Source organism: Schistocerca americana, chromosome 11 (genome assembly GCF_021461395.2).
Source record: "Schistocerca americana isolate TAMUIC-IGC-003095 chromosome 11, iqSchAmer2.1, whole genome shotgun sequence".
In the NCBI taxonomy this organism is placed as follows: domain Eukaryota; kingdom Metazoa; phylum Arthropoda; class Insecta; order Orthoptera; family Acrididae; genus Schistocerca; species Schistocerca americana.
The window spans coordinates 198193674-198220422 of NC_060129.1; the positions used below are offsets into that span (position 1 = coordinate 198193674).

A 26749-nucleotide genomic window follows, 5' to 3' on the forward strand; every position below is an offset into this window, starting at 1 on the left:
AAAGTAGGCCAAAGTGAGATTCCAGTCAGCGATCTGTAGGACACCTGACTACCATTCTCTAACACACCAATTCAGCCACACATCTTGTTTTCAGGAACTCCTCAACTTTTGATAAATGTCTTGGAAAATTCCAAAGCCAACTTTCTCTCTAAACTTGTGAAAACATTAAGAACAACCTGTTTCTCAATTTTTTAAAATTTTGTTCCACACATGTGTTCAATTATGGAGCAGGAAGCACCGTCATACATTTTCCCGGTTTGTATTAACAGCACAACAGTCTGAGCATAACTTGCATTACAGAGACTGCAGCTGTACACAGTTTTTGAAATAAAACCTACATACATAAATCATGATGAGAAAAACATTGATGGCCATTAATAAATTAGAATATCTTAAAAGTTTGATTTACAATAAGATAGTAATAATGTGACTAACACATAAGCAGGACCTACTTGCCAGACATTAATAGCATCAGCTTGTGTACAATTCAGCTGTTGATAATGTTTGTGTGTGTTTGTCAGTTTTATGCGTACAATAGAGGAGGTATACACACAATATTCTTATGGCGGTAGCCCCTTTTGATGCTTTGCTGTGCCCAGCCGCACTGGTGAAAAGCATTATTACGAGGGCTTTTCAGAAAGTAGGGAATGTTTCCATCTGATGCCGCTAGGCGCGTGCCGATTGCGTGTATTTTGGTATGTGCGTACTTGGCTGTTCAGTCGGCATCCATCCGTGACAGTGGGAACGTATCTGCGCGTCTGGTTTTTTCGATATTCGAATTTGAAATGTGTGCTGCAATCGAAAATCCCGCCAGTTGTGAGATGTTGTCTGTGACACGGTTTTTGTTGGCAAAAAACCTGAAACTTGTAGAAATTTATCGTGAACTGTGCAAAGTGTACAGAAATAACGAAATAAGTGAATGTTCTGTCCGGACATGGTACGTTCAGTTTAAAAATGGCCGAACCAACGTGCATGATGAAGAGAAGAGTGGACGCCCGAGCATTGTGACTGACGATCTTGTCGTTTAAGTTGATAAAATGATTCGTGACAACTGTCGCTTCACAATAACGGAGCTTTCACTTCCTTTTCCACAAGTTTCACGGACTTTGTTGTTTGGAATTGTCACTCAAAAGCTAGACTACCACAAATTTTGTGCACGATGGGTGCCCAAAATGCTTAGAGAGCACCATAAAGAACAGCGAATGGGGGCAATTTTGACATTTCTGGGGGCCTACCACAAACATGGTGATTCATTACTGGATCGAATCGTAACCGGTGATGAGACTTGGGTGAAACGCGTCAACTGCGAGACAAAATTACAGTCCGTGGAGTGGGGGTACACGAGGTTCCCCGAAAAACCAAGAAAATGTTTGCAAACCTTGTCAGCAAGGAAGTTGATGGCGACAGTGTTTTGGGATAGGTAAGGCGTGCTTCTTACTGATTTTCTTGAACATGGAAAAACCATAAATTCCGCCCAGTACTGTCAAACTTTGCACAGCCTTAGAAGAGCAGTTCAGAACAAATGCCGAGGAAAGCTGATGTTCAAAATTTTGTTTTTGCACAACAGTGCCCGACCTCACATGGCAAACCCCACTAAAGAACTCCTTAATTCATTAAGATAGTACATTTTCTCTCAGTCACCCTACAGCCACGATCTTGCACCAAGCGACTTCCATTGTTTCCCAAGATGAAGAACTGGCTTGCAATGCAGCGCTTTGATGACGACACGGAACTCCATGTGGGAGTAAATCACTGACTGAAGTGTCAGGCAGCAGAATTTTTTTCAAAGCTTGTCCACTGCTATGATAGGTGCCTCAATGTGTTTGTTGACTATGTGGAAAGTAGTATGTCAGTCGTTCTTTAAGATGTATATAATAAAAGGTATTTCTTGTACTTAGCCTTTTTTTTTTAAATGCCGAAACGTTCCCTACTTCTGAATAGCTCTTGTAAATATACCATCAAGAACTATTCCGTACAAAAAGTAGGTCTCTAGACAGGTCTAGTGTACTCTGTGGCAACTCTCTCCAAGGTCAGTCCTGCTTTGTTGCAGCATGACGACAGGCTCCACCACGTCGACGGGACAGCCGGGCGGTAGCGACCAGTCGTTGGGGCTGAAGACGCAGATTTCGACGGCTTTTGGTGGATTGCTGGACCGAGCCCTCAACAACCGGCTGGAGAAGGGAGTCGGGCCGAGGTAAGCGGAGGAGTGCGTCACTCCGTTTGTACACACTTCTCTGGGGCCTGCACCGTCACCTGTGTACTTCAAGTTTTGTAAATTTGTGTGTTATAGTAGATGTGTAATGTGTGTCATCTGTTGAATAAGTACATACAGGGTGTATACACCCCAGGAAATCTGCGAAAAACCCAGGATTTTTTTCATTTGGGAGAAACCCGGGAATTTTTTCATCTGGGAGAAACCTGGGAATTTTTTAGAATTCTGGGAATTTATTGCTGTTTTGGTTTTTGTTTAAATTTGTGTAATTGTGACTAGTACGAACTGATACTCTAACAAAGAATTTTACTTTGGTCTGCTACTGCAGAATAATACTGCAGCGAGGAAACATAAACGAGACAATAACACCAAAACAAAATTTTAGTTACAAAGAAAATGCACACTTTACAACAAAACAAACTGCACGAACGAGCATCTGCTGACAGCGAAGTGTGTCAAAGGTGTGAGGACAAAAACTGTGCAATACTTCACAACAACAAACATCTTTTGATGAGTGTGATATTACAACTGTTTACATTTCTAAGAGGTCATGGGAAAATATTGTGAATGTTGGTTTGAGAAGCATTATTTTCAAAGTAGATTTCCTGTTATGCATGGTGAATTATGTTAAGAGTGAGAATGTGTGATGAATTTCTTAAATTGCGAAGCGTTTGACTCTCATTAAAAACTTAACACCTTGAGGACAGCTGCTTAGACATATTTTGGGTCCATAAGACCAACCATTGATGCCATTGTTTAAAACTTACCAGCATATTTGTGTTTGTTATATGTTAAAGGTTAATACACTAAAACAGACTGAGCTTCGATGTTAGTTTTTCATGTTTGTTTCAGTTCTTTCATGGATTTCTAGTTCTGCAATAATGATGGCAAAAAGTATAGTTATGCTCCACAAAAAAAGTGTGAGGTGAATTCTTCAGCAGCTCGCACGTGATTGGCTTTTCTATAAAAATGCCAGAACATTTATTCAGTCAGGTAACCCATGAAACGATCAGTGCACAGCAGTGAAATTTATAATTGTGCTTGTCAGAAATATTCACCTGCTGCAAATTAAGGTGTGCTCTGAGGATCCTGCCTGCACACACCTCAGAAAAAACAGTGAAAAAGTTTTGACGACCAGTATTATAAGTGAAAGCTTAGCTTGTCATGGAGCTATATTGAGTATATATATTAATTTAAACCATTAACATTTCCTATTTGTGTGTTTGGCCTACTTAAAAGTGACGTTGCTATAGTCTGTCGGTAAACTGAAGAGCGAGTGAGCGAGTCCCCAGTCTGCCAACCCAGCTACGTCACAGGGCGCTTCTACAGGCTGTTTCACAATGTAGTATCGCCCCTGCCGCGGCACGCGCTTTAAATCTGTGGAGATACCGTGTACAGATACGTCTCGGCTGCGTTCATTTTTAGACAAATGTATTAAGACCATAAGGAATACAAAAAACTATAGCTTCTTCCGAAACACAACATTATAGAGTAAATATTATCAAAAAGATAAGAATGTTCATGTGAATGTATTGATGATGTTCCTCTATTGCTGTTCGTAAAACGAACCCCATATAATGCAATCAATCTGTAGAACTTGAGGCTTGTTCTTACTTTGTGTTTCTACTAGAAGGTAGTTTTCTTTGAAGGACTGCATTGAAACTTAACAAGTTTTGCAACACGATAAGTGGCTAAAAAGTAAGCATAAATTTATAATTTTGCGTGTTGTATTAGTCCGATTTGCACTACTTTTTTGTCACTGTCTTCGTAAACATGTCTCAAAAGTATGTGTACAATGTTATGCATATTGGATATTTACTCTGTTGTCAGCTGTCAAAAAGGTTACATGTGTTTTGGTAGCTGCAAAGATTATTTGTTTTGTATAAAAATAGATTACAGAATCTGTATTAAATTTTGTTCTAGAAATGGAATGAAGTTTATCAAATTTTTAGAAATGTTAAATATTACTTTTGGTGAGCCAGTTATAAGTGAACGAAGGGCATACAAGTGGTATAAACATTTCAAAGCACGCCTTAAAGGAGAGCGGTTTTACACGCATAGATGAGATTAAAAATGCACAATTGAGAGACGTGTAAACTACCCCGAAGAAACAGTTCCTAAAGAATTTCGGGAATTGGAAAAGCACTGGCACAAGTATATAGTATGCAATGGGGAATATTTTGAAGAGGATAACATTGCTGTAGATTAACAAATAAAGTTCTTACCAAAAATTAAAAATTAATACGTATTTCAAGCTTTTTGCTTAGAAGTAAAGAATCCACGTACATGTTTCGAAGAAAATTTCAGCAGTGTTTAGAATAGCTATTGCGCACAAATTTCAAGCAATATGTCTCAGAATCAGGTGAATACTGACAGAGATAGACATTTAGTGTTCCATAAGCATCAAAGGTTTTATGTTATTTTGAAACTGTCTATAACGATCGGTTTCCTCCCAGTATTATTAGTTTTCCTTCATGGCGATTCCATTAAACCATGTGGCTTACTTTCGCGTTCCCTCCTTATGTGTCCTATTGGACGAGGCTGACGTTTGCATAAATTGCAGCCCATTGATTGGGACTGGTAATATTAGCCAACAGCTCTTTTTGGGTCGCCTCTTTAGTACACACTGTTACAACTTTAGAGACGATTAAAATTACGAACAACTTCAGTTAGAAAGACCACATAGATAATATTGTGGGGAAGGTGGGTCAAAGGTTACATTTCATTGGCAGGACACTTAGAAGATGCAACAAGTCCACTAAAGAGACAGCTTACACTACACTCGTTCGTCCTCTGTTAGAATATTGGTGCGCGGTGGGATTGACGGAGGACATCGAAAGGGTGCAGAAAAGGGCAGCTCGTTTTGTATTATCACGTAGTAGGGGAGAGAGTGTGGCAGATATGATACGCGAATTGGGATGGAAGTCATTACAGCAAAGACGTTTTTCGTCGCGGCAAGATCTATTTACGAAATTTTCTCTTCCGAATGCGAAAATATTTTGTTGAGCCCAACCTACATAGGTAGGAATGATCATCTAAATAAAATAAGAGAAATCAGAGCTCGAACAGAAAGCTTTAGGTGTTCGTTTTTCGCGCGCGCTGTTCGGGAGTGGAATGGTAGAGAGATAGTATGATTGTGGTTCGATGAACCCTCAGCCAAGCACTTAAATGTGAATTGCAGAGTAGTCATGTAGATGTAGACGTAGATGTAGACGACCGAACGCTCGTTACTCCGCAAATACCTTTTCTTCTTTGTATTCTGCACATTTTCTTACAGTGCTAGACGATTATCCATCAGTAAGTATACAAAGTTAACTGACTGACACTGGCAACTAAGATCCCACGAACAGAAACGACGTATATCACTGCACGCCGATCTACACCGCTATACAGGTAACGGACAACAGATTTGGGGTGCCCCTGTAGTCTGGTGGCAGCGTTCTTCTGGGAAAGGCCACTACCCCCACCAAAAGCGCTGCTCGCTCTTCAGTTTACAGACAGACTATATTGGCTGACTTCATTACAAGTCCTGTACTCTGAATATCTGCTGTCATTGGCTGGTAAATCATGTAACACAAGCTACGATTGGCTGACAAAAGCACGTAGGAATATCGATTTCAGTGCTCCGAAAGTTACTGTGCTGTAATTGGTGGAATTCGTGTCGGTACTTTCGTAATATGAAACTATGCAGTGTACATGTTGCCACATATCAATGATCTTTCCAAAATGCATTGCTTTTGCTGTGTTTAGTTTCCTAAAGTGCTGGGAAGTTTTACACCAGCATATAATACCTTCACCATTCAAAGGATTTATAAGTTTTACAGCTCCAAGGAAAAGTATGTTGTTGCTTAACATAGAAAAAAGTGTATTTCTGGCCGGGAAATGTGTGTTTTCACTTGGGGGGAAAATGCATTTTTGACTTGGAAATCTGGGAATTTTTTTTCGTGTCCACATATACATCCTGACAGACACCAAAACTGTGTAAGGAACAAACTAGTTTTCTCTTAAACTCTTTTTTCTCTTCACCATCAAACGGGCGTGCTTATGTATAAAGTGCACCAATCACAAATAACATTGTCTTGTACCATTCCATTGTCATTTTACAGTTGCAAGCCCAAACCTATTTCTTGATCATTGCTTCAGCGTACACAGTGATGAGTTATGTTGTACGGCCAAGTGAGCTACAGTGAGATAGGTGAGAACAAATTTAAAATCGGTGTGAAATAATGTCCCAGGTTCTGAGATTACAGAACAACCCCACAATGAGGCATTTGTCTATAAGATAATTAGTAATCGAATCAACGGTCAGCTGGGATTTGTTGCAGCCGCACCGTTTAATGCTCCTAGTGGATCATTACTGTGGGGTGATACTTGTACACGCCAACAGTGATACGGTGAAAGTTTCTGTTATTGTTGTTCTATAAAACAGTGATCTAGTTCATTTGATATAAGTCTATTTTATCACTGTTTTATTAGCCCACATTAAACTGTTATTTTGCTAATACACATTTACGATACTAACGTAACAACAGCTATTCTTTACGTATGTATGAAGTACGCCGCATGCCCACTAGTGTTACAAAAATCAGCGCATCCGCTCGAGGGTTAATCAAAAATCGTACGAGGTCTCTTTGGTGTGTTTGTGTAATACATACATGTATCATTACATAACTTTGTAACAATATTAAATCATGTTTTGGAATAAACAAATCAGCATGAGAATTGTAAAGAAACAGTCATAGAATTGTGAAGTTATCACTCTCAATTATCAGTACTTTTTTGGCATCTGCAAATGACAGCACTTCCTCTCGAGTTGTGTGCCTCAGCACCTCATTGATGTTGATGAAATGGGATGGGAGATATCATATTGAGAAATGTTGTGCAGTGGTTTCTAAGCTCAGCTTACAGCTGATCTGAACACTGGAGGTTGTCAACATCCTCCAAAACTTTTCTTTGAAGATTATCCCAATGAAGTCCGTTTCTCTATTGGTCAGTATTCCTTCAAGTAGTCATAGAAGCTCCTTTAAATTTGTGCGTCTCTTAAGCCCGTCTCACACGGAGCAAGATTCGCTGTAAGTTTCCTCGCTGGCTCACGCGGCGGCTACCTTGCGGGCTCCGTCGTCTGCTAGCGGGCTACCTTGCTGGGAACCTTGTAAGATTTCCAGGATAGGTCCGGTGCAATTTTTCTTGCAAGGTTCCCTGCATGCTACCTGCATTGGCCAATCATGAGGCGTTTCGTTTGTGACATCAGACGCGGAAAGCTTGGGCGGGAAGCCTTTGTTGATAGTCACTTTTCTGCTGTTGTGAGGTGTGGTAGGAAGTTGTTATAATTATTAAATAATGGCACCGCAGTGGTCCAAGGAAGCGATTGAAGCATTGATATGTAGTTATAGGGAAGAACAGTGTCTGTACGTCATGAAAAGCGCAAACTATTATAATAAACACTTGCGTGCAGAGGCACTCGAAAGAGTTGCAAATACCAATACAACCATTCGTATAAAATTTGCAAAGGATGTACGATCTTCTATCCTATAAAATAAAGTCGTATATAACAGTCATTATCGGTATATTTATAAAATCAAACAGTAATGAAATGGTGGTATTTTTCAAACAAAAGTAGGTGTTATGCGAATTAACCTCAACTCTTTATGAAGCATGGAGAGCACGCCCTTTCCAGCGCTTCTCCTCTTAATACAGTTTTTCGTTCATTCTTTCTTTCTTCTTCTCTCATTAGCATGCATTTCTGCATCGTTTAGCACCAAAACAGCTAATAACGCCAGTTTGCTCTGAACATCTGTACCTGAAGCAGCCATCTTTGTTCGATACAACATGCAGCCGATCACAACACAACTAGCTGCCGATCTTTCACCGTGAGAGAGCTTCGGCATGGAAGATAGCCGGCTCCTTCCCTGCAAGCCAGCAGGCATGCACGCCATCTCGCCAACTTGCGGCGAACCTTGCTCCGTGTGAGACGGGCTTTATCTGTTCCTAAGCCTTTCTGCATCACCTGGCCACTTTCTGATGAGCACCCTTCTCAAATCTGTGTGGAAACCAACAATTTTGATGTTACTGGCACCACAAAACACGATGTGCAAAATTTCCATGGCAAATAGCTGGGAACCCTAAAGGTCAGTGGCCGTGAAGCCCTCATGCGTGCAGTTTATTTCTTATAGTTTAGACTGAAATAATTATGTTACGTACATTTTGCAAGGCACGGTCCCTAAGGCACAGAAATCCGTCATCTTGTGCGGTGGTAACCCATGGTTCTCCTTGATGCCTTTCTTCTGGAAGGTCAAATTGTTGATAACAACTCAGCATTCTTGAAATTACACCATTTTCCATGTTCAAAGCCTTTGCAGCATCAGCTCGTATTCCATAATTTTCAGTTGTGCCAGTCACCTTAAACATTTTCTCACAGTTTAAATAACAGCGTTCTGCCATCATTAAATCTCTCTTTAACTGTTTATTATGATTTTGTGCAGTTATTAGTTACTTAATTCAATGTAACAGTGCTGTGCTGGTTACTATGGTAACCTAGAAGAATACAAATGACTAGTACTCGAACAGTGGAATATCCAGGATGCAATGTAACAGTATTATGAGAAGGAAAGTTGCTACTCACCCTATAGCAACGATGGTGAGTCACAGAAAGGCACAACAAAAAGACTGGCAGCTTCCAGAGACTCTCTCTCTCTCTCTCTCTCTCTCTCTCTCTCTCTCTCTCTCTCTCTCTCTCTCTCTCTGTGTGTGTGTGTGTGTGTGTGTGTGTGTGTGTGTGTGTGTGTGGTGTCTATTTTTGACAAAGACTTTGTTGGCCAAAAACTGACATTCCGACAGTCTTTTTGTTGTGCCTTTCCACAACTCAGCATCTCCCCTATATGGTGAGTAGCAATTATCCTTTTCATTATAAACAACTAATACCTTTTTCATATCCTGAGGTTTGTTACATGATTGCCATCAATAGGTGTGGTACGAGTACTCAGCAAAAAAATTTTTCATCCGTATATAAAGTAGGTAGGTCTTTGTGCAGATTGCCTATTCTCATTAATAACAGCACTTTCCTCCATACAGTACGATCCTGTTGTGCAGTGAAATATACTTAAAAATTTAAGTAAAATTGTGTTTATTATTGGTGACATTAGCATATACATAACTATTTTTATTAGCTCTGGATGAAACATTTTTTGTGCGCATTCGTACTACACATGTGGATGGAAATAATGTGTCATATATGGCAATGTGATTATAAGCAACGCTCGCTAAATGCAAAAGTTGCCGAACACAAAGTAGGTCGATGAGTTTGGTGATAGTATGCCAGTCATTGCGGTTCTAAGAATTCTGCTTTTGGCCTGTCTTCTACTTTCCCTTCTGTGGGAGAGCACCACCTCCCACTTTTTATCGCATATTGCTAGACATCGTGTCGAATCCTGCCTAGTCACCGAATATGGGGTGTCTAGAAAACCTGCTGTCTCCGATCACAAGACAAACAATTCAAGCAAATCATATTAATGCGTTTTATTATGAAAAGTAAACAACAATACTTAACTTTGAAAATTACATATACACTACTGGCCATTAAAATTGCTACACCACGAAGATAACGTGCTACAGACACAAAATTTAACTGACAGGAAGAAGATGCTGTGATACGCAAATGATTAGCTTTTCAGAGCATTCACACAAGGTTGGCGCCGGTGGCCACACCTACAACGTGCTGACACGAGGAAAGTTTTCAACCGATTTCTCATACACAAACAGCAGTTGACCTGCGTTGCCTGGTGAAACGTTGTTGTGATGCCTCGTGTAAGGAGGAGAAATGCGTACCATCACGTTTACAACTTTGATAAAGGTCGGATTGTAGCCTATCGCGATTGCGGTTTATCGTATCGCGTCATTGCTGCTCGAATTGGTCGAGTTCCAATGACTGTTGGCAGAATAAGGAATCTGTGGGTTCAGGAGGGTAATACGGAACACCGTGCTGGATCCCAATGGCCTCGTATCATTAGCAGTCGAGATGACAGGCATCCTATCCGCACGGCTGTAACGGATCGTGCAGCTACGTATCGATCCCCGGGTCAACAGAAGGGGACGTTTGCAAGACAACAATCATCTGCATGAACAGGTCGACTACGTTTGCAGCAAACCAGACTATCAGCTCTGAGACCGTGGCTGCGGTTACCCTTGCCGCAGCATCACAGACAGGAGCGCCTCCGATGGTGTACTTGATGCCGAACCTGGGAGCACGAATGGCAAAACGTCATTTTTTGGAATGAATCCAGGTTCTGTTTACAGCATCGTGATGGTCGCATCCGTGTTTGGTGACATCGCGGTGAACGCACATTGGAAGTGTGTATTCGTCATCGCCATACTGGCGTATCACCCGGCGTGATGGTATGGGGTGCCATTGGTTACACGTTTCGGTCACCTCTTGTTCGCATTGACGGCACTTTGAACAGTGGACGTTACATTTCAGACGTGTTGTGACCCGTGGCTCTACCCTTCGTTCGATCCGTGCGAAACCCTACATTTTAGCAGGATAATGCACGACCGCATGTTGCAGGTTCTGTAAGGGCCTTTCTGGATACAGAAAATGATTGACTGCTGCCCAGGCCAGCACATTCTCCAGATCTCTCACGAATTGAAAACGTTCGGTGAACGGTGGCCGAGCAACTGGCTCGTCACAATATGCCAATCACTACTCTCGATGAACTGTGGTATCGTGTTGAAGCTGCACGGGCAGCTGTACCTGTACACGCAATCCGAGCTGTGTTTGACTTGATGCCCAGGCGTATCAAGGCCGTTATTACGGTCAGAGGTGGTTGTTCTGGGTACTGATTTCTCAGAATCTATGCACTCAAATCGCGTGAAAATGTAGTCAGATGTCAGTTCTAGTATAATATATTTGTCCAATGAATACCCGTTTATCATGTGCATTTCTTCTTGGTGTAGCAATTTTCATGGCCAGTAGTGTTTGTCGCTAGCAAAGGACGACATCTGAAATAAACAGGCTTCTTCAGTATATACGATTCCTAATACAAGCGAAGTAATATAGTAGACGCTTCTATTCAGGTAGCTAGCCCCGGAACTCCTCTTCGACTGGGCCGTGACCTGTCGGGCGTGCCGCTTATGTCCTCTTCACGTACAGGCTGCTGCTGTCGCGTTGTCATTCTGGAGAGGGGTCGGTCGGCATGAAGGTGGCTGACATCTCGTCACAGCCCTCTCTGCTCTATCATTCCCGACTGGCGTGCCGGCACTCTACTTTGCACTCTAGCACATTGTCCTTGCATTGAATCTACCTGTCAGACTGACAGGTGTGCTGGCCAGGCTGTATGTGGTTTTTAGGTGGTTTCCCATGTCTGACCAGGTGCATACTGTGCTCCCACCAGTGTCCCATCTCAGTTACACAATCCGCAAACAATTTGAAAATGTTCTCACACTTTCACACGGGATAACAAATTCACATAGACATGTGCTGTACACCATTGCCAAATATAGATTAACGTGCCTACCCTGTGAAGGTATGGGATAAGACCAGAGAAAAGATCATGATTTGTGGACACGAACAGAACATTTAACTAAAAGCTTCTTTGGCTGTAACACTTCTAGAGATCAGAACGTTTGCATAGCACTAAAAATTATTTTGGTAGTATGTAATAATGTAATATACAACCAAAATCGCTGTTAAACTAGTCAGCAGGCGTAGTTGAGTGCTTCCCCACGCCGACAGTTGATGCCCCTTCCCAGCTAGCGATCAAATTATTTTTGTCTGTCTAACGTAGACCTAGAGTTAGACTGTAAATCACTTTGTCACCACAGTACTAATTATTTCAGAATGTCATTCTCGTGGCACAACACATTTGTCTATTGTACGATGTGCAACTGCTTTTACTAGGAACTGAAATTAACGTGGCACCGTTTGATGAATACGAAAGTGTTATTGTAGTACTGGAATGTGCCAGCATTGGTGAAGAATGGTTCACAAGTGAATGAATCGTTATCAGTAACTCTGCTGTAACATAAGTAATTAGGCCTTGTAAAAAAGAATTTTTGTATTTGCACATTTGGTGTAAGTGTGAACTGTGGAGGAGAGCTGTCAGTAGAGTCGCGGTTGCAGTGACCACCTCCACAGCGTCGACGGGCCGATGCCGAGCCAGCTGCGAGAGCAGACTACTTATTGCCCCGCGTCCTCCTCCGCGTCGGAAATGTCAGCGACGGGCCGGTGGCATCGTGTGTACGACACCGAGCTGGCGAAAAAGGTGCGGCAGCAGCTGACGTCCCAACCTCCCCAGCGCGCGGTAGATGGCTCTGCCAAAAACTCTGACTCGCATCGCTTCGCCTGCTCGTACTGCGAGAGCCGGTGAGTGGCCGGGCTGCTAGTCTACTTGCGCAATCTGCGCTTCTCACTTGGGATACCTAGCTGTTGCATGCGTCTGGAAGTAGTCAAAACTGCAGTGAACCCAGGAATATTTTGAGTGTTTCACTGTAAGGGGGCTGCGACGGACCTCAGTCATCCGATTTTCAAAAATTATTTTTTTATTTTGCTGCTATACATTTTCCTGACGTATGTTTGCCCTTTAAGCTGTTGTGAATATTTAGTTTAGTATTGACAGTCGAAAAGGTCCGCTATATATCTATATAAACAATTTAACAGACAATCTGAGCACCCGTCTTAGGTTGTTTGCAGACGATGCTGTCATTTATCGTCTGGCAAACTCGGCAGAAGATCGAAACAAATTGCAAAACTATTTAGAAAAGACATCTGAATGGTGCAAAAATTGGCAGTTGACACTAAATAACGAAAAGTATGACGTCACCCACACGAGTGCTAAAAGTAGTCCGTTAAACTTCAGTTACACAATAAATCAGTCTAATCTAAAAACTGAAAATTCAACTAAATAACTAGGAATTATAATTATGAACAATTTAAATTGGAAAGAACACATAGAAAATGTTGTGAGGAAGGCAAACCATGACTGCGTTTTATTGACAGAACACTTTGAAAATGTAACAGATCTACTAAGGGGCTGCCTATGCCACTCTTGTCCGTCCTCTTTTAGAATACAGCTGCCCGGTATGGGATCCTTACCAGACAGGACTGACGGAGTGCATCGAAAAAGTTCAAAGAAGGGCAGCACGCTTTGTATTATCATGAAATAGGGGAGAGTGTGTCACTGAATTGATACCGGATTTGGGATTGATACCATAAAACAGAGGTGTTTTTCACTGCGGCAGAATCTTTTCACGAAATTTCAGTCACCAACTTGCTCCTCCGAATTCAAAATCACGTTGTGAAATAAGAGAAATCAGAGCTCACATGGAAAGATTTAGGTGTTTGTTTTTCCCCCACACTATACGAGATTGGAATAATACAGAATTATTGTGAAGGCTGGTTTGATGAACACACTGCCAGGCAGTTACGTGTGATCTGCAGAGTATCCATGTAGATGTAGATATGTACGTGTTTTCAAGTGCTCAGTGAGTTTTTAACATCAAAAAAGATGGATCAAAGAATTTGCATTAAATTTTGCTTGAAAAATGGAATAAAATGCAGCCTCACATGTTGATTGTAGCTTTTGGAATATTTATTATGAGTAAAAGAAAAATTTACGAGTAGTGAATAAGTTTCAAAGAGGATCGAGAAGACACTGAAGACGATGACTGCCCCAGACACCCTAGCACGCCAGTTTCTGACATCAGTGTGGAAGAAGGAAAGAAAATAGTTTTGGGAAATTGCCGAATCACCGTCAGAAAGATTGCCAGAACTGTCTGTATATCCTTTGGCACCTGCTGAGAAATTTCTTCAAACGGTTTGGACACAAAATGTGTAGCAGCAATGTTTGTCGAATTTTGACTACATATGACGTCGCGTAGACGTCGCTCAGGAATTGCCGAACGAACGGATATACAGGTTCGAACAACCGGAAGGATCGAGACCGAAAAAAATTTGACAAATTTGATCACGTGGAGAGTCTTCTCACTGCTTTCTTCCATTACAGTGGTATAGTGTATCACGAATTTCTGCCTTACGGGCATACAGTCAGTAAGAAAGTTATGTGCCACTTTCATTGAAGCGATCCAAAGAAAAGATCAGAGTTGTGGTAGAACGACTCGTGGAAATTTCATCACAGTAATGCTGTCACTCGTATCTCGGTGACTGTATGCACCGGACGTGGCACGCTGAGGCTTCTCTCTGTGTCGAAGCCTGAAGAGAACTGTGGAAGGACGTCATTTCACCACCACTGTTGAGGTAAAAACAAAATCACTGAAGCAGCTGAACACCGTAACGAAAAGTGACTTCCAGAAGTGCTTCCAAGATTGTAAAAAGTGCTGGGAAAAGTGTATTACGACAGTTGCCCAGAAAGTAATGCGACACATTTTGTTCTCAGCCGAAAACAGTGCTACAAATGGAAAACCTTATGTATGTATTATTTGAAGTCTCCTGAACGAGTGTGCCAAGTTTCTGTCAGTTCCGAGAGACCGCGTAGCTGCAGGACAGTTTCAAAATGGCTTCTGTAGGTGATGTACATTACAAGCAATGTGCCGTCACTGAATTTTTCACTGCAAAGAAAAGAAACTGTGGGGAATATTTACAAACACACACTGCTGTCAACAGGAGTGCAGTAAGTCGCTGTGCACGGAGGGTGGCGTCACCAGAAGGCGGCTCGGCGGAGCTCCACGATTTGCAGCGGTCAGGGAGACCATCCACGGCTGTCCAACTGACCTAGCCCTCTCGGACTTGCACTTGTTTGGGTCAATAAAGGATGCCATTTGTGGAAGACATTTATGGCCGATGAGGAGGCGATTACACACTGAAGCACACTGCCACCAGGACGAGGGTTGCTACCGACAGGGCAGACACGCCCTCGATTCACTCTAGAGGAAGGCCAGAGAATGAGATGGAGATTACGTGGGAAAGTAGGGTGTGTAGGTGAAACACCATTCTTTCGTGTGTGTAATTCTGAAGAAAAATAATGCGGTCTATTACTTTCGGGGCCACCCCTCGTATATCTTAGGGGAAGTCGTTTGACTGGGACAAAGTGGATAATGAATAAATAAAAATTCTTGAAGATGAACAATTATTCATATTACTTTTTTTATCATGTCTGCACAATACTGCATATGCGAACAATATGGGTTGTGTGTTTTGTTTGGTAACCGACATTTTAAATTCATTTCACACTACCTGCTGTTTACAACTGTGATACACACTTTACTCGTTGAGCTTAAGCTAGCATTGAGCAGTACTGTTCTACCGTAGGTTATTTTCCATCAGTGTCGGTTGTACATTGACAGTTATATACGACAGTGCGAACATATTCACCGGTGGAGTATCGGTCGATATGCACGTCATTTGTGGTTTTGCCGAATGCAGTGGAAGAATGGTGCGACATTGCCTTGCCGAGCCGTTCTCGCAGCGACGGCAATCGCGTCGCACTGTGTTTCTGTCAGTCTGAGACTTTTCGCATTAATCTTTGTTCTGTGTTGTAAGTGTCGGCACAGAAACAAATGTAAATTGTGGGAACTCTTTGTAGCTGGTTCTGTGATCGGTGGAAGGATTTGGACTGTGTGCGGATATGGCGCAGGAGATCAGTTTGCGGACTAGCTCTGCAGGTAGTACCTGTCTGTGGAGGCCTTTTGTGATCCCATCGGCGTACTGGATGAGAGAGTTCTCGTCATTGCAGATAAAGCGTGCCTGGGTGGTCAGGCTGTGTGGGAGGGATTAGGTATTGGTGTGAAAGGAGGGGGTAAGAATTTGGGAGAGAGATCAAAATTTCACTACAGCAAAAGGTGTGTTTTTCTGTGATTTAGGTGGCGATATTTAGGTGGTTTTATATGTTGAGCGATTTGATAAGAATCTGGTGCAACTACCTTGAAGGTTTACCATTTGGAAATAGGATGTAGCAAAGATACTGATGGAGTATGGCTCGGAACAACAGTGGTGCTGGTTGACCAGGAAGGAATGATCGTAGAGAGAGATGAACGAGAATTGACAATCAGTGAGAAGGCTATAGACCAGGTCTGGTAAGTATGTTTGAATGCAAATAGAGGTGAAGAGCTTATTCAAATTTTTCGTGTAACCCTATTCCGTATGTTTTGAGGCAGTAGGCGGCAATAAAGGAATCCAAAGAAGGGCAGACAGGGGCTGTTGGGCGATACTGAAGCGTGTCTAACTGGGGTTACCACAGGTTGTGGAAATCAGTGAATTTCAAACATATCGGAAAAATCCCTTTTTTGTCTCAGTAGATCAAATGATTTGTTTACTGAGGCATCGTGCTGGCTGGGTGCAGCTGAGCACGTGCGCCACTTCCCTACTCCCTGGTTCTTATTGCTTCTCCCCTTCCTACCACTCGCCTCAGCTTGCAGCCAGTGCTGCCACCACGTCTTGCCGCTAGCCAGCAGCTGCCGACGAGAGGCAGGGAGGTGTGACGAGTGGTTTGCTCGGATCCGATTCTCGGAGACTGTAGACGAAGAGGCCGGAGACGGCGGTTGTGTGTGTGTGTGTGACGTGTCTGAGTGATTGTGTGAATGTGTCTGTGCCCTCGTTTTCTGACAAAACCAATAGCTGAAAATTTAGTTGTGAGAATGTGACTGTCTTTATTACGTGCCTGTCTGTGGTTCAGCAGTCACCTTTATGGTGAGTTGCTACTTATTCTCATTATTATTGATTCTCAGAGTCTTTGAACAATGTATCTGTTGCACGTATTGATCTCTGTGGTCTCATTTCGTCAACGTGCTGTCTGTGATTCGTGAATAGATGGCCACACGAGTGGACTTCCGCGATGAGCCTAAACCGCAGGCAGTTTCTGCGGGTATCTGTAATGGATCGGGCTTGCCAATCTGAAGCTGTTCGGTTCCACTAGTGTGGAGATGCTGCCCGTCGGATCTGATCTCGCCGATCTGCCCGTGAGCCGGATCTGTTTGTGTGTGGCGTAATGCAGCGGATTTTCGTGGTTTGTCCGTGGACCCGGGACTGCGATCCTTTTGGCAGGACAGAGGCCGTGGGTGACGGATTTCAGGAATAGTGACTGTGTTACTGCAAGTACGTTGTACAGCGTGTTATTTTATAGACATTTTATTTGTTCTAGTATGTTTTGGCACTTCAGAAGTAGATCATATGTTAGAAAAGAAGAAGAAAATTGCGTCAGCCGCTGGCGGATTGTATGCTATGTACTCGTACGTTTCTCAAAAGAAAAATTACACAATACCTGTAAAATAATAGATATAACATAGAGGGTAATAACTGACGTGTGGTTAACCCTGTTCGATAAGTGCCAGAAAGTGAGGATAACTTCCACATCAGTCCAAGGTTTTGAGACAAAGTGTACTGAGATCTAAAGAACTGGTAGCAGGAGATTTGTTTGGGCCTTTGCTGGTGTAGTTACACTTTTGTGGTCTCACACACAGTTGCAAAATTTATTAGATCCTATCTGGACAAGAGACCAAAAATGTGATCTCTAGTTGATAAATTGGAAAATTATAATATATCCCATCTGCATTAACTAGAAGCTCTACTGTTGGACAATGGACCCTAATTTATATCTTAAGTAGTGCAGATATTGTGTGGAGATGAATGTTATAAAGCACATTAAAATTTTGGCTCATTTTCCAATGGAGACATGAGTGAGAGAGTTATGTTGGAGATGAATACATTGTGCAGAACTGCTGTAAAAAAAAAAAAAAAAAAATTCATGGTCTATCTGTGTTCCTACATTTCACACAGTCATAAACAATGTATGGGATGAGCTTCAGGGTTTGCTCCGAGTGAAGACCGAATGAGGAAAAAGGCAAGAGAAAGAGAGAAACAGTGTGACATTGGGCGGAAACCACTGTATTTGAAATTAGGGACCTAGTTTTGAATAAGGCAAGGAATGGCAAAGTAAGTAGACTCCGAAATAAAGAAATTTTGGCTTGTGTGCCATGGGTTATTTGAAGTAATACAGAAACCCATGAAAATGCAAGTTTGCTGGCATATCCATAATCCTTGTCAGATTGAAAAACATGGGAGGAAGATGCGGTGTGCCCCAGTGTGGCAACTGCTGTGGAGAAGATGAAAGAAGTAAATGTTTAATCAAACAATTAAAAATCCAGGATGGAGTATAGTAATTAAGGAAGGAAAGTTGCTACTCACCATATAGCAGAGATGCTGAGTCGCGGTTAGGATCAAATGTTTGGCAGTAAGTCTCTCAGTAGATAGAGGAGGTTGTATTATGGTACATAGCTGTGTGTTGCATAAGAGAAGTTTTGGATGGTACAAATTTGATTGGATGGAGCACATGCCATAAGGAGGAGTTTGCTTTGGAGGGAAAATAGGCAAATCCGTACAAGAATACATTGTTTTGGAAAGATGACAAACTGCAACAACAATACACACACACACACACACACACACACACACACATTTATACTTAGAAGATACTGTAAATGTGCCAATAAGTTAAGTATATTTTTACTTACTCTGTAGAACTTAATGATGGATTGAGCTATAATCAGTGTCCGAGTTGGAGAATTCCAGTGAAAGTTCGTTTACGAAGCAGGAAGAACCGCCTACATAGTGCTGGAGTGTATATTTTTTGATAATTAATCGAAACCCTCAGCTGCCAGCAGGTGGTGTTGATATACCTCGATGGGGACAGTTGAAAATGTGTGCCCCAACTGGTACTCGACCCCGGGATCTCCTGCTTACGTGGCAGACACTCTATCCATCTGAGCCACCTAGGACACAGATGAATAGCGCGACTGCAGGGACTTATCCCTTGCACGCTTCCCGTGAGACTCACATTCCCTCATTCAGGTGGACAGAGCGTCTGCCCTGAAAGCAGGAGACCCCGGGTTCGAGTCCCGGGCAGGGCACACATTTTCAGCTGTCCCCATCAAGGTATATCAACAACACCTGTCGGCAGCTGAGGGTTTCAATTAATTATCATTTATTCTAGAGAAGCTGCATGGTCATCAATGGTATCTGTTCTTTCGAGCAGATACTATCTTCATATGTATATTTTTTGGACGTATATGTATATGAATTAGTGTGTATTTGCGTAACAGGCTTAATGACTTTTATCAGTAAATTATAAGATATTTTTGTTAACAGTATTGTGATAATCACTAACTGTTAAACATTGATTTTGGGATCTTTTCTAAGTTGAGAAAGTTTGAAATAGTGCACAAGCTATTTTGGAGGGAGATTTGATTTGTGTAGGCTGTTTCCTAGATGTGCTTTACTTGTTAGTTCGTTTGTGTGTGTGTGTGCGGGGGGGGGGGGGGGGGGTTACAGACTTACTATGTTGTTAAGAGCGTCCCGTTCATAAAATGTTGGTGAAGTGTGTGTGTGTGTGTGTGTGTGTGTGTGTGTGTCATAATATTGTTTAAGAAATGTCTGTCTAGGTTTGTATTCATCTAGACTAGAGCTCAGTGGTGAACAAGCAACTACTGCAATGCAAATGACATGGTGTAAGCCACCAAGAACTAATGTGTGCCAGATGAACCAATTCAGTTAATTGAGGGAAAGGAAAGCCAGAGCCAAGCCAGAGCCACTGAATTTGGTGTATCACTTATATCAGGTTTTGTTAAAATATGATTTCGTAACAAATGCTTATTTATTGAAAGCATTAATGTATGTTTTTTTCTACATTTGGGAAGTAAAGTTGCGGTGCGGCACGTTACCTTTTTACCGCCCTGCCAGTGTCCAGCAACGTTCATTTGTGTAGCTAAAAGCTGTAGCAGAAAATACTAGACCACTACTGTCTATTGCAGGTCGCAACATACATAGAATTGTCCGGTAAACGGGATGTGGCTAGCTACTGAAATAAAAGTTTTAACTTGGCAATGTAAGTTTTCAGGTGTATTTTTACGATAAGGATCACAGTTAATACTGCCAAGTCCGTACTAAGTGGCAACACAATGTAAAGTTCATACGCACATCACAATCACACACGTAGCCAGTTTACGGCATTTACACCCGTTACCGAAGTTAATAGAGTTCACCGGATCGTTTAGTTACGAAAATGTCGTGCACTCTGCTCTACACGTAATACCTGTTCCAGTCTTAGATCGCACAACACGCCACGCGGTTTTAACGAACAGTCAAAAGCAATAATTTTGATATTCCGTCCAAAATTCCACACGACTTCCACTATACCGTTCATTTAAATACACTTTGTACTACTTCGTGAACTCGTAATTAGCATTTTTCCGCGATTTTACAGTACTTTTGCCGGAGCTGCTTTCAGTGAGATGTTACTAGTTCGAAACCTCAGCCCCGACCCCCCTAGATCACACCAAAGGCTTTGTTCCCAGCACGACTTGGCGCGAGCCTGTATTTTTCTGATTGGCTGACGTCACAAGCAGCAAATCAGGTTGCAGTATTATCCCGCGCTAATCCGCGATTTACTTCAATGACCGATCATAGTAAAACATTTCTTTCTATGGCAATTAATAAATAAATAAATAAACTTAGAAAAGTATCAAATATAAAATTACTCCTTCTAAAATTACCGATTAATTTGTGTTCTACTCACGATTTATTAGTACCGTAAACTGACTGCACATTTAATTATAGTAAATCCCCTGTATTGTTTAACTGGTACTTCGTGAATAACCAAAACAATTTTCATTTACTTCTGTTCTTCTTCACTCATATAACACTCACACAGCTAATTATTACACATATAAAACAAGTATAATTATGCAAATACATTAAATATTAATCAAACATAACTTTACAACATTGTTTTGACTATGACTGCTAACACTGCCCGTCAACTGCTGACCTCTGCCACCTACTAGTACAAATACGTGCAGCTCTGTAACTCAGGTCCGTGACAGCTGGTGACATCTGTCGATGACTCGTGCCTATAACGATATCGTCCTAACAAGTGACAGGAGCGATGCGAGGCGCTACGTCTCAAAGTTATATGTGGCTTAAGGAAGGGACCTAGAAATACAGACTTTTCAAATATTGTTAGGAATTTTGTGGTAATGTGTAATAATTGATGAGTATGACAAGTGTTTTGAGTTTTTTTGTAACTTTTTATTTTATTTTATTGCAGTTTTGTTGCACAATAATTATGAAATATTTTTCTATGCAATTGCTTGTAAAGTGTCCTATTTACAATAATTAAAAGTAAACATAAACAGGAATTGTGAAGCACTATGTTTTTTGTGTTGTTTAGTATTAGCTTTCTAATCTGTAAGTTTTGAGAGTTGTTCCGGCTCTCCCACACAGTCAGTGGGATAGTATTGTTGTCAGTTTTTAATTTCTAACAGAGAGAGAAGGAACTGTGATGTGAATGCAGCATGACCTGTCAGAAACAAATATTTTCAGAAACTTTGCATTAAAATTGTCATTAGTGATGTGAATGTTTGTTGTTGAATAGTGGAAGTTAAAGAAGCTGTGTTAAGATTTAAGTTTGTGCCTGTCACCTGCAAAACAAAAGGTGAATGGTGGGACAGTATTTTGAGAGGAGTAAGCGAGCTTCAGTTAATGGTTAACTTCAGAAGCTATAGCAGTAGTGAATTCTGTTGCCAGTTAGAAAAGTATAATCAACAACACATTCCCCCTGGTGGTGATAAACAGTATGCTTTCATTTCTCATTATTACAGTGCAAGAATTGTGAAGGGAATGATCCCAGAAGAAAACATTGATCACTTTCTTGTGCTAGCATTAAGTACATTGTACATTGGCTGTAAACATGCTATTAGGGTAGGGATTTCTGAATGCGAGTTGGGGCCTGTACTGTCTTCCAGAGGTAATACCCAAGTCACACGCGTTGTAGTGTATCTGATATGAAAATATTCTGTCTGTCTGTCCATACAGAACAGTGCCAAGTACCAATATATTCCAATAAGCCACACATGGAAAAGGGATATTTCAGGTCGTGTCTTCGTGTTCTGCCAATTGCAGAGATAAGGCGTCAAGTGTTTCGGACAGCCCTCAGCGTAGTGACCATTTGTATACCTGTCTGAAAAATGGGCATTATGATGTAAACGTCACAGTCACATTGGACCCGTCACTCTCTCAATGAGCGTTACCTGTAATAAATCGTGCAAATAGACGGTCGCCTTTACTGATCGCCCTTGTGGTCCAGCTAATACGTCCCACAGCCATGTACGAACTACGTCTTCTCTTGGACTTTGTTTCCTGGCTGGGTGGTGCTGTGAGAAAGTATTAACTGTTACGAGCTACTAAATGAATTCGACCCCTCCGGAAAAACTCTTCTGTATTTGAACTCTTTAATTCAGTAATAGACAGACCCCAAATAACGTAGTGCACAAAAAGCTTTATAAATCACCAACGACATATCATATGTATGTCGCCTGACTCAGTTCGTACACCAAAATTAGTTGTCTGTGATTCTATCCTGCATTTGTTGTGGGGTCTCGTTGGAATTTTTAGCAGCCCTCTTACTCCTAGGAGTTCAGGATGCTGCCATGTCTTTGTCCCAAAGTATAAATGGCACCAACAGCAAGAGACTCTCCTACCTTATGTCACAGCTTTCCTATCTTACGTTACAGCTCGCCACTGGCCTTAGCTTTTACTGCTCACACGCCTTCTGCAGGAACTGCGATCGGAGCATGCACACTGAATGCTTCCCGCTTCCATACTATTTAGTAAGTTATTAAATGTCAAAATCATCTTTAGTTGTCTTGAAAGCTCATAGTGGAACAGTGTGTTTCTAAAAACACTATGTTACTCTAAAGCATTCTGTAGCTGTCCTGCAATACAGAACCAAAATTTAAACATTACACACTTCTTCGAGGCTAGACAAATGCAGCAAATGGATGGTTCTTTTCCGTTAGGTGTGGTCTATGATGAACCTTAGGCAGATTCTAAAAGCACCATTTGCTCATGGGTGTTTGCTGAGAAATTTTTGGGACACCACTTCTATAATTTCTGTGCGAAAGACGGTAGACTCTAAGTGAGAAAGAAAGGTCAGGGCACGAGAGAGGAAAAGATTGGGATGAAGACAGTGGCAGAGGCACAGTGGAAGTGGCAGAGAATGAGTCGGCAGTAACGAAGAGTGAGAGAAAGGGAGGAAGGCAGTGACAGTGGGAGTGACAGACAGCAGAAAGTGCAAATGGCAAAGTGGGAGAGAGAGAGAGAGAGAGAGAGAGAGAGAGAGAGAGAGAGTAGCAGCAAGAGGGAGACGCTGAGTATGAGTGCTTCACTGCAGAGGGAGACTGGATAAAAGTCTAGAATGTTCCATTTTAAAAGAGCATGAATATTTTTGAGAGGAAGGTGGAATGTGGATTAAGGCAGGTGGTCCCCCACTTTTCTTCAGAATCTTTTAAAGAGAGCAAAAAAAATTGTCTCTTTTGTGCTCTCACAGGAGCATTTTTCATTAACTGGAAACATAAACCCTTAGATTTTTTCCTCTCTTTTTTTATCACATAGTTAAATGGAAACTTATTGTAATAAAAAAATATAATAAAATAAAAACACTTGGCTGTGCCTCACTAAGGCAGTGAGCTGAGACTGTATAAGAAAAAATTTCATGGTCTTTGAAAGAATGTTAAGTTGTTCGAACGATTTTTATGATATTACCCATGTTACATGTCAGTTTCAAGCAGTAGCATATACACTGTAGTGTAATAAATATGTTAACTAGTAATAAGATGGTGCCAGTTGTTTTATGTTCCATTTATTTTCAACTGAAATTGTTGTATTGCTGCTATTTCTTATGTTTTCCAGTAATGATAAATTTGATGGCTGTGTGCAAATTAAATAAATAAAAAGTAAGTGCATTTGTTGTGATTGCTGTAGGTTTCAGCAACTGAGCACTTACAACAGACACCTACTGCACGCGCACAGGAGTGAAATGAGCTGCTCCTGGTTGAAGCAGGAACAGCCCGAGGACGACCCGGGTGACGTGTCTGCCGGTGAAAACTCTAATCGCAGTGAGTGTTTCTCCGTCGGTTTTAATTTTTTCTCCTCTCGTCGACCCTAGAGGTCTGTTTGATACAGCTGTCCATTTCTGTCACTTTTCTCTGTTATCCTCTCAGTTTTGGCATAGCTGCTGCCTCATAAATCGCTGATGATGTGCACCTCTATTCCTTCCTCTGTCCTCCTTTCAGCCACAATTTTCAGCATTGCCTTGTGTCCAGATATCCCTCTATTTTTATTGTACTCTTTATTACACTTATGTTCTTGCTTGCTCACTGCAAGTGTTCATTCCTTACTCGGTAATCCTATGTGAAGAACAGTTTCTTGTAGTGTGACACTTCAGGGAAATGTAATCTCTTCATTTCCGTGCTCCCCATTGTCCACAGTTTACCACCAAACACAGTTGTTCCTTTGTCGGTTCCATTTCATGCACAGTATTTCGACCTCCCACGGAGTCGTCGTCTCGGGGGCTGAGTGTTGTCATTTGTGCTCGGACTCGGGACGGACAGAGAACTATTGATGTCATTGTGCCTACGTTAAAACCCTGTTTCACTCCTGATGCCCACTACGCCCTTGGATATTCTTTTGCTCTTCAGAATCCTTTCTGATTTCTGTGTAAAGCACATTCTCTCAGAGTTTCCCAGCACTAGTTCAGAGGATGACCGGTGAGACTGTAATAAATTCAGTGCTGAACAGTGAGTGTTGTAGAAATGGAAAACTCTGTGAAGAACTCGTCAGCCTCGATATCCGCCGGAGCTGGGAAATGCTGAGAGAATGTGCCTGTCTCGTGGACTGTCACTATGAGAACTGAGAAACAAAAGAACGTCAGAGGGCAGAATGGGCATCGGGAGTCGAACTCGACGAGCAGCTCTAGACGGCGGCACGGGACCGGTGATAGCTGAACGGTGGTTAGAGTACGGGCAGTGAGTACACATACCGGCACAACTCCCAGTCATTGAAATATTGTGTGTAAATGGAAAAACCAAATTTGCTGAATATCTTGAAGGACAGTATTATTTAGATCTTTATAAGTTGAATCTTTTTCTTGGCCTTAAGGGTTATATTGTTGAATGTTAACAGGTGTTCCCGGTTATTTCTATGGCTGTGTGCGCCGCCTTATAGTTTTATAAACTGGCATTCTGCTCCTCCTAGTGTATCTGCGACGACGGTAAGGCATGGCACTGTAGTTTGTGCAGTCCTCAGCTATGGTGTCTTTCTTCATCTTTATTAATTCAGTTTCTGAGATAGCAAAATTCTTCTTCCTCTTCAACATTCTCTTGTCAAAGTTTACCAGTTAACCACCTTCATGCTTAACTTAGTTTTATTTTTTTTCATGTGCGTCTTGTAACCATCAGTGCATCGTGGTGATTTTCTGTCTGTGACAGACATCTCCCAAATTGAGGTTCTCCTACTTCCATCTTTGCCTCTTCTGTATGCAAATGAAACTCCATTTTATTCCATTCCATACTAGCAGCATCTTTTCTGAATCTACAAATGCAATGCACATTTCCATGTTTGTTTGGAATTTGACATCTGTTGTCAATTGCTGTTTTGAACTTACATGCAGAGTGCCCTTACTTCTCCTGTTTTCAAAGTTTGCCTTTCTTATTAGCAAAATTTCCATCTTCTAAGTCATTTTCCTGTCTGTATAAAATGTAAGTTTGATCATCATCCGTGAAATGTGAACTGCTACGTCGTAAAAGAAAGATTAATTATTAACTAACTTGACCTTTTACTTTGACGCACATAAGATGGGAACTGGATTTAAACTCTCTTTTGAGTCTTTTTCCTAGATGCATACATTCTAAAAAATTTTACCTGTCTAAGATAAAAAACTGTGAAAAAATTTGACTATAGATGACTATGTTTGAATATAACAGAGGGAAACATTCCACGTGGGAAAAATATGTCTAAAAACAAAGATGATGTAACTTACCAAACGAAAGTGATGGTATGTTGATAGACACACAAACACACACACAAAATTCAAGCTTTCGCAACCCACGGTTGCTTCATCAGGAAAGAGGGAAGGAGAGGGAAAGACGAAAGGATGTGGGTTTTAAGGGAGAGGGTAAGGAGTCATTTCAATCCCGGGAGCGGAAAGATTTACCTTAGGGGAGAAAAAGGGACAGGTATACACTCGCGCACGCACACACACACACATCCATCCACACACATGCAGACACAAGCAGACATTTGTAAAGACAAAGAGTTTGGGCAGAGATGTCAGTCGAGGAGGAAGTACAGAGGCAAAGATGTTGTCGACAGACAGGTGAGGTATGAGCGGCGGCAACTTGAAATTAGCGGAGGTTGAGGCCTGGTGGGAAACGGGAAGAGAGGATATATTGAAGGGCAAGTTCCAATCTCCAGAGTTCTGATAGGTTGGTGTTAGTGGGAAGTATCCAGATAACCCGGACGGTGTAACACTGTGCCAAGATGTGCTGGCCGTGCACCGAGGCATGTTTAGCCACAGGGTGATCCTCATTACCAACAAACACTGTCTGCCTGTGTCCGTTCATGCAAATGGACAGTTTGTGGAAATGATAATTCGTGTCAAGTACTTTAAATGCCTCCAACCCTACCTTTCCCTTTAATTATAATGAAACCTCAAAATTTCATCCTTATCGTAAAATCCCATTTCTGAGTTCCAATGAAAA

At 41.7% G+C, this 26749-nt stretch overlaps 1 protein-coding gene across 1 annotated transcript in view; it reads left to right on the top strand.

The window, feature by feature from the left end:
• LOC124553552 overlaps window positions 1-26749 on the top strand; it is a 262796-nt gene that overhangs the window by 109417 nt on the left and 126630 nt on the right. The window contains exons 13-15 of the mRNA XM_047127399.1: window positions 2051-2194; window positions 12327-12569; window positions 23973-24106. Coding sequence (XP_046983355.1) covers window positions 2051-2194; window positions 12327-12569; window positions 23973-24106 — 521 coding nt within the window. The remainder of the gene's footprint in view (window positions 1-2050; window positions 2195-12326; window positions 12570-23972; window positions 24107-26749) is intronic.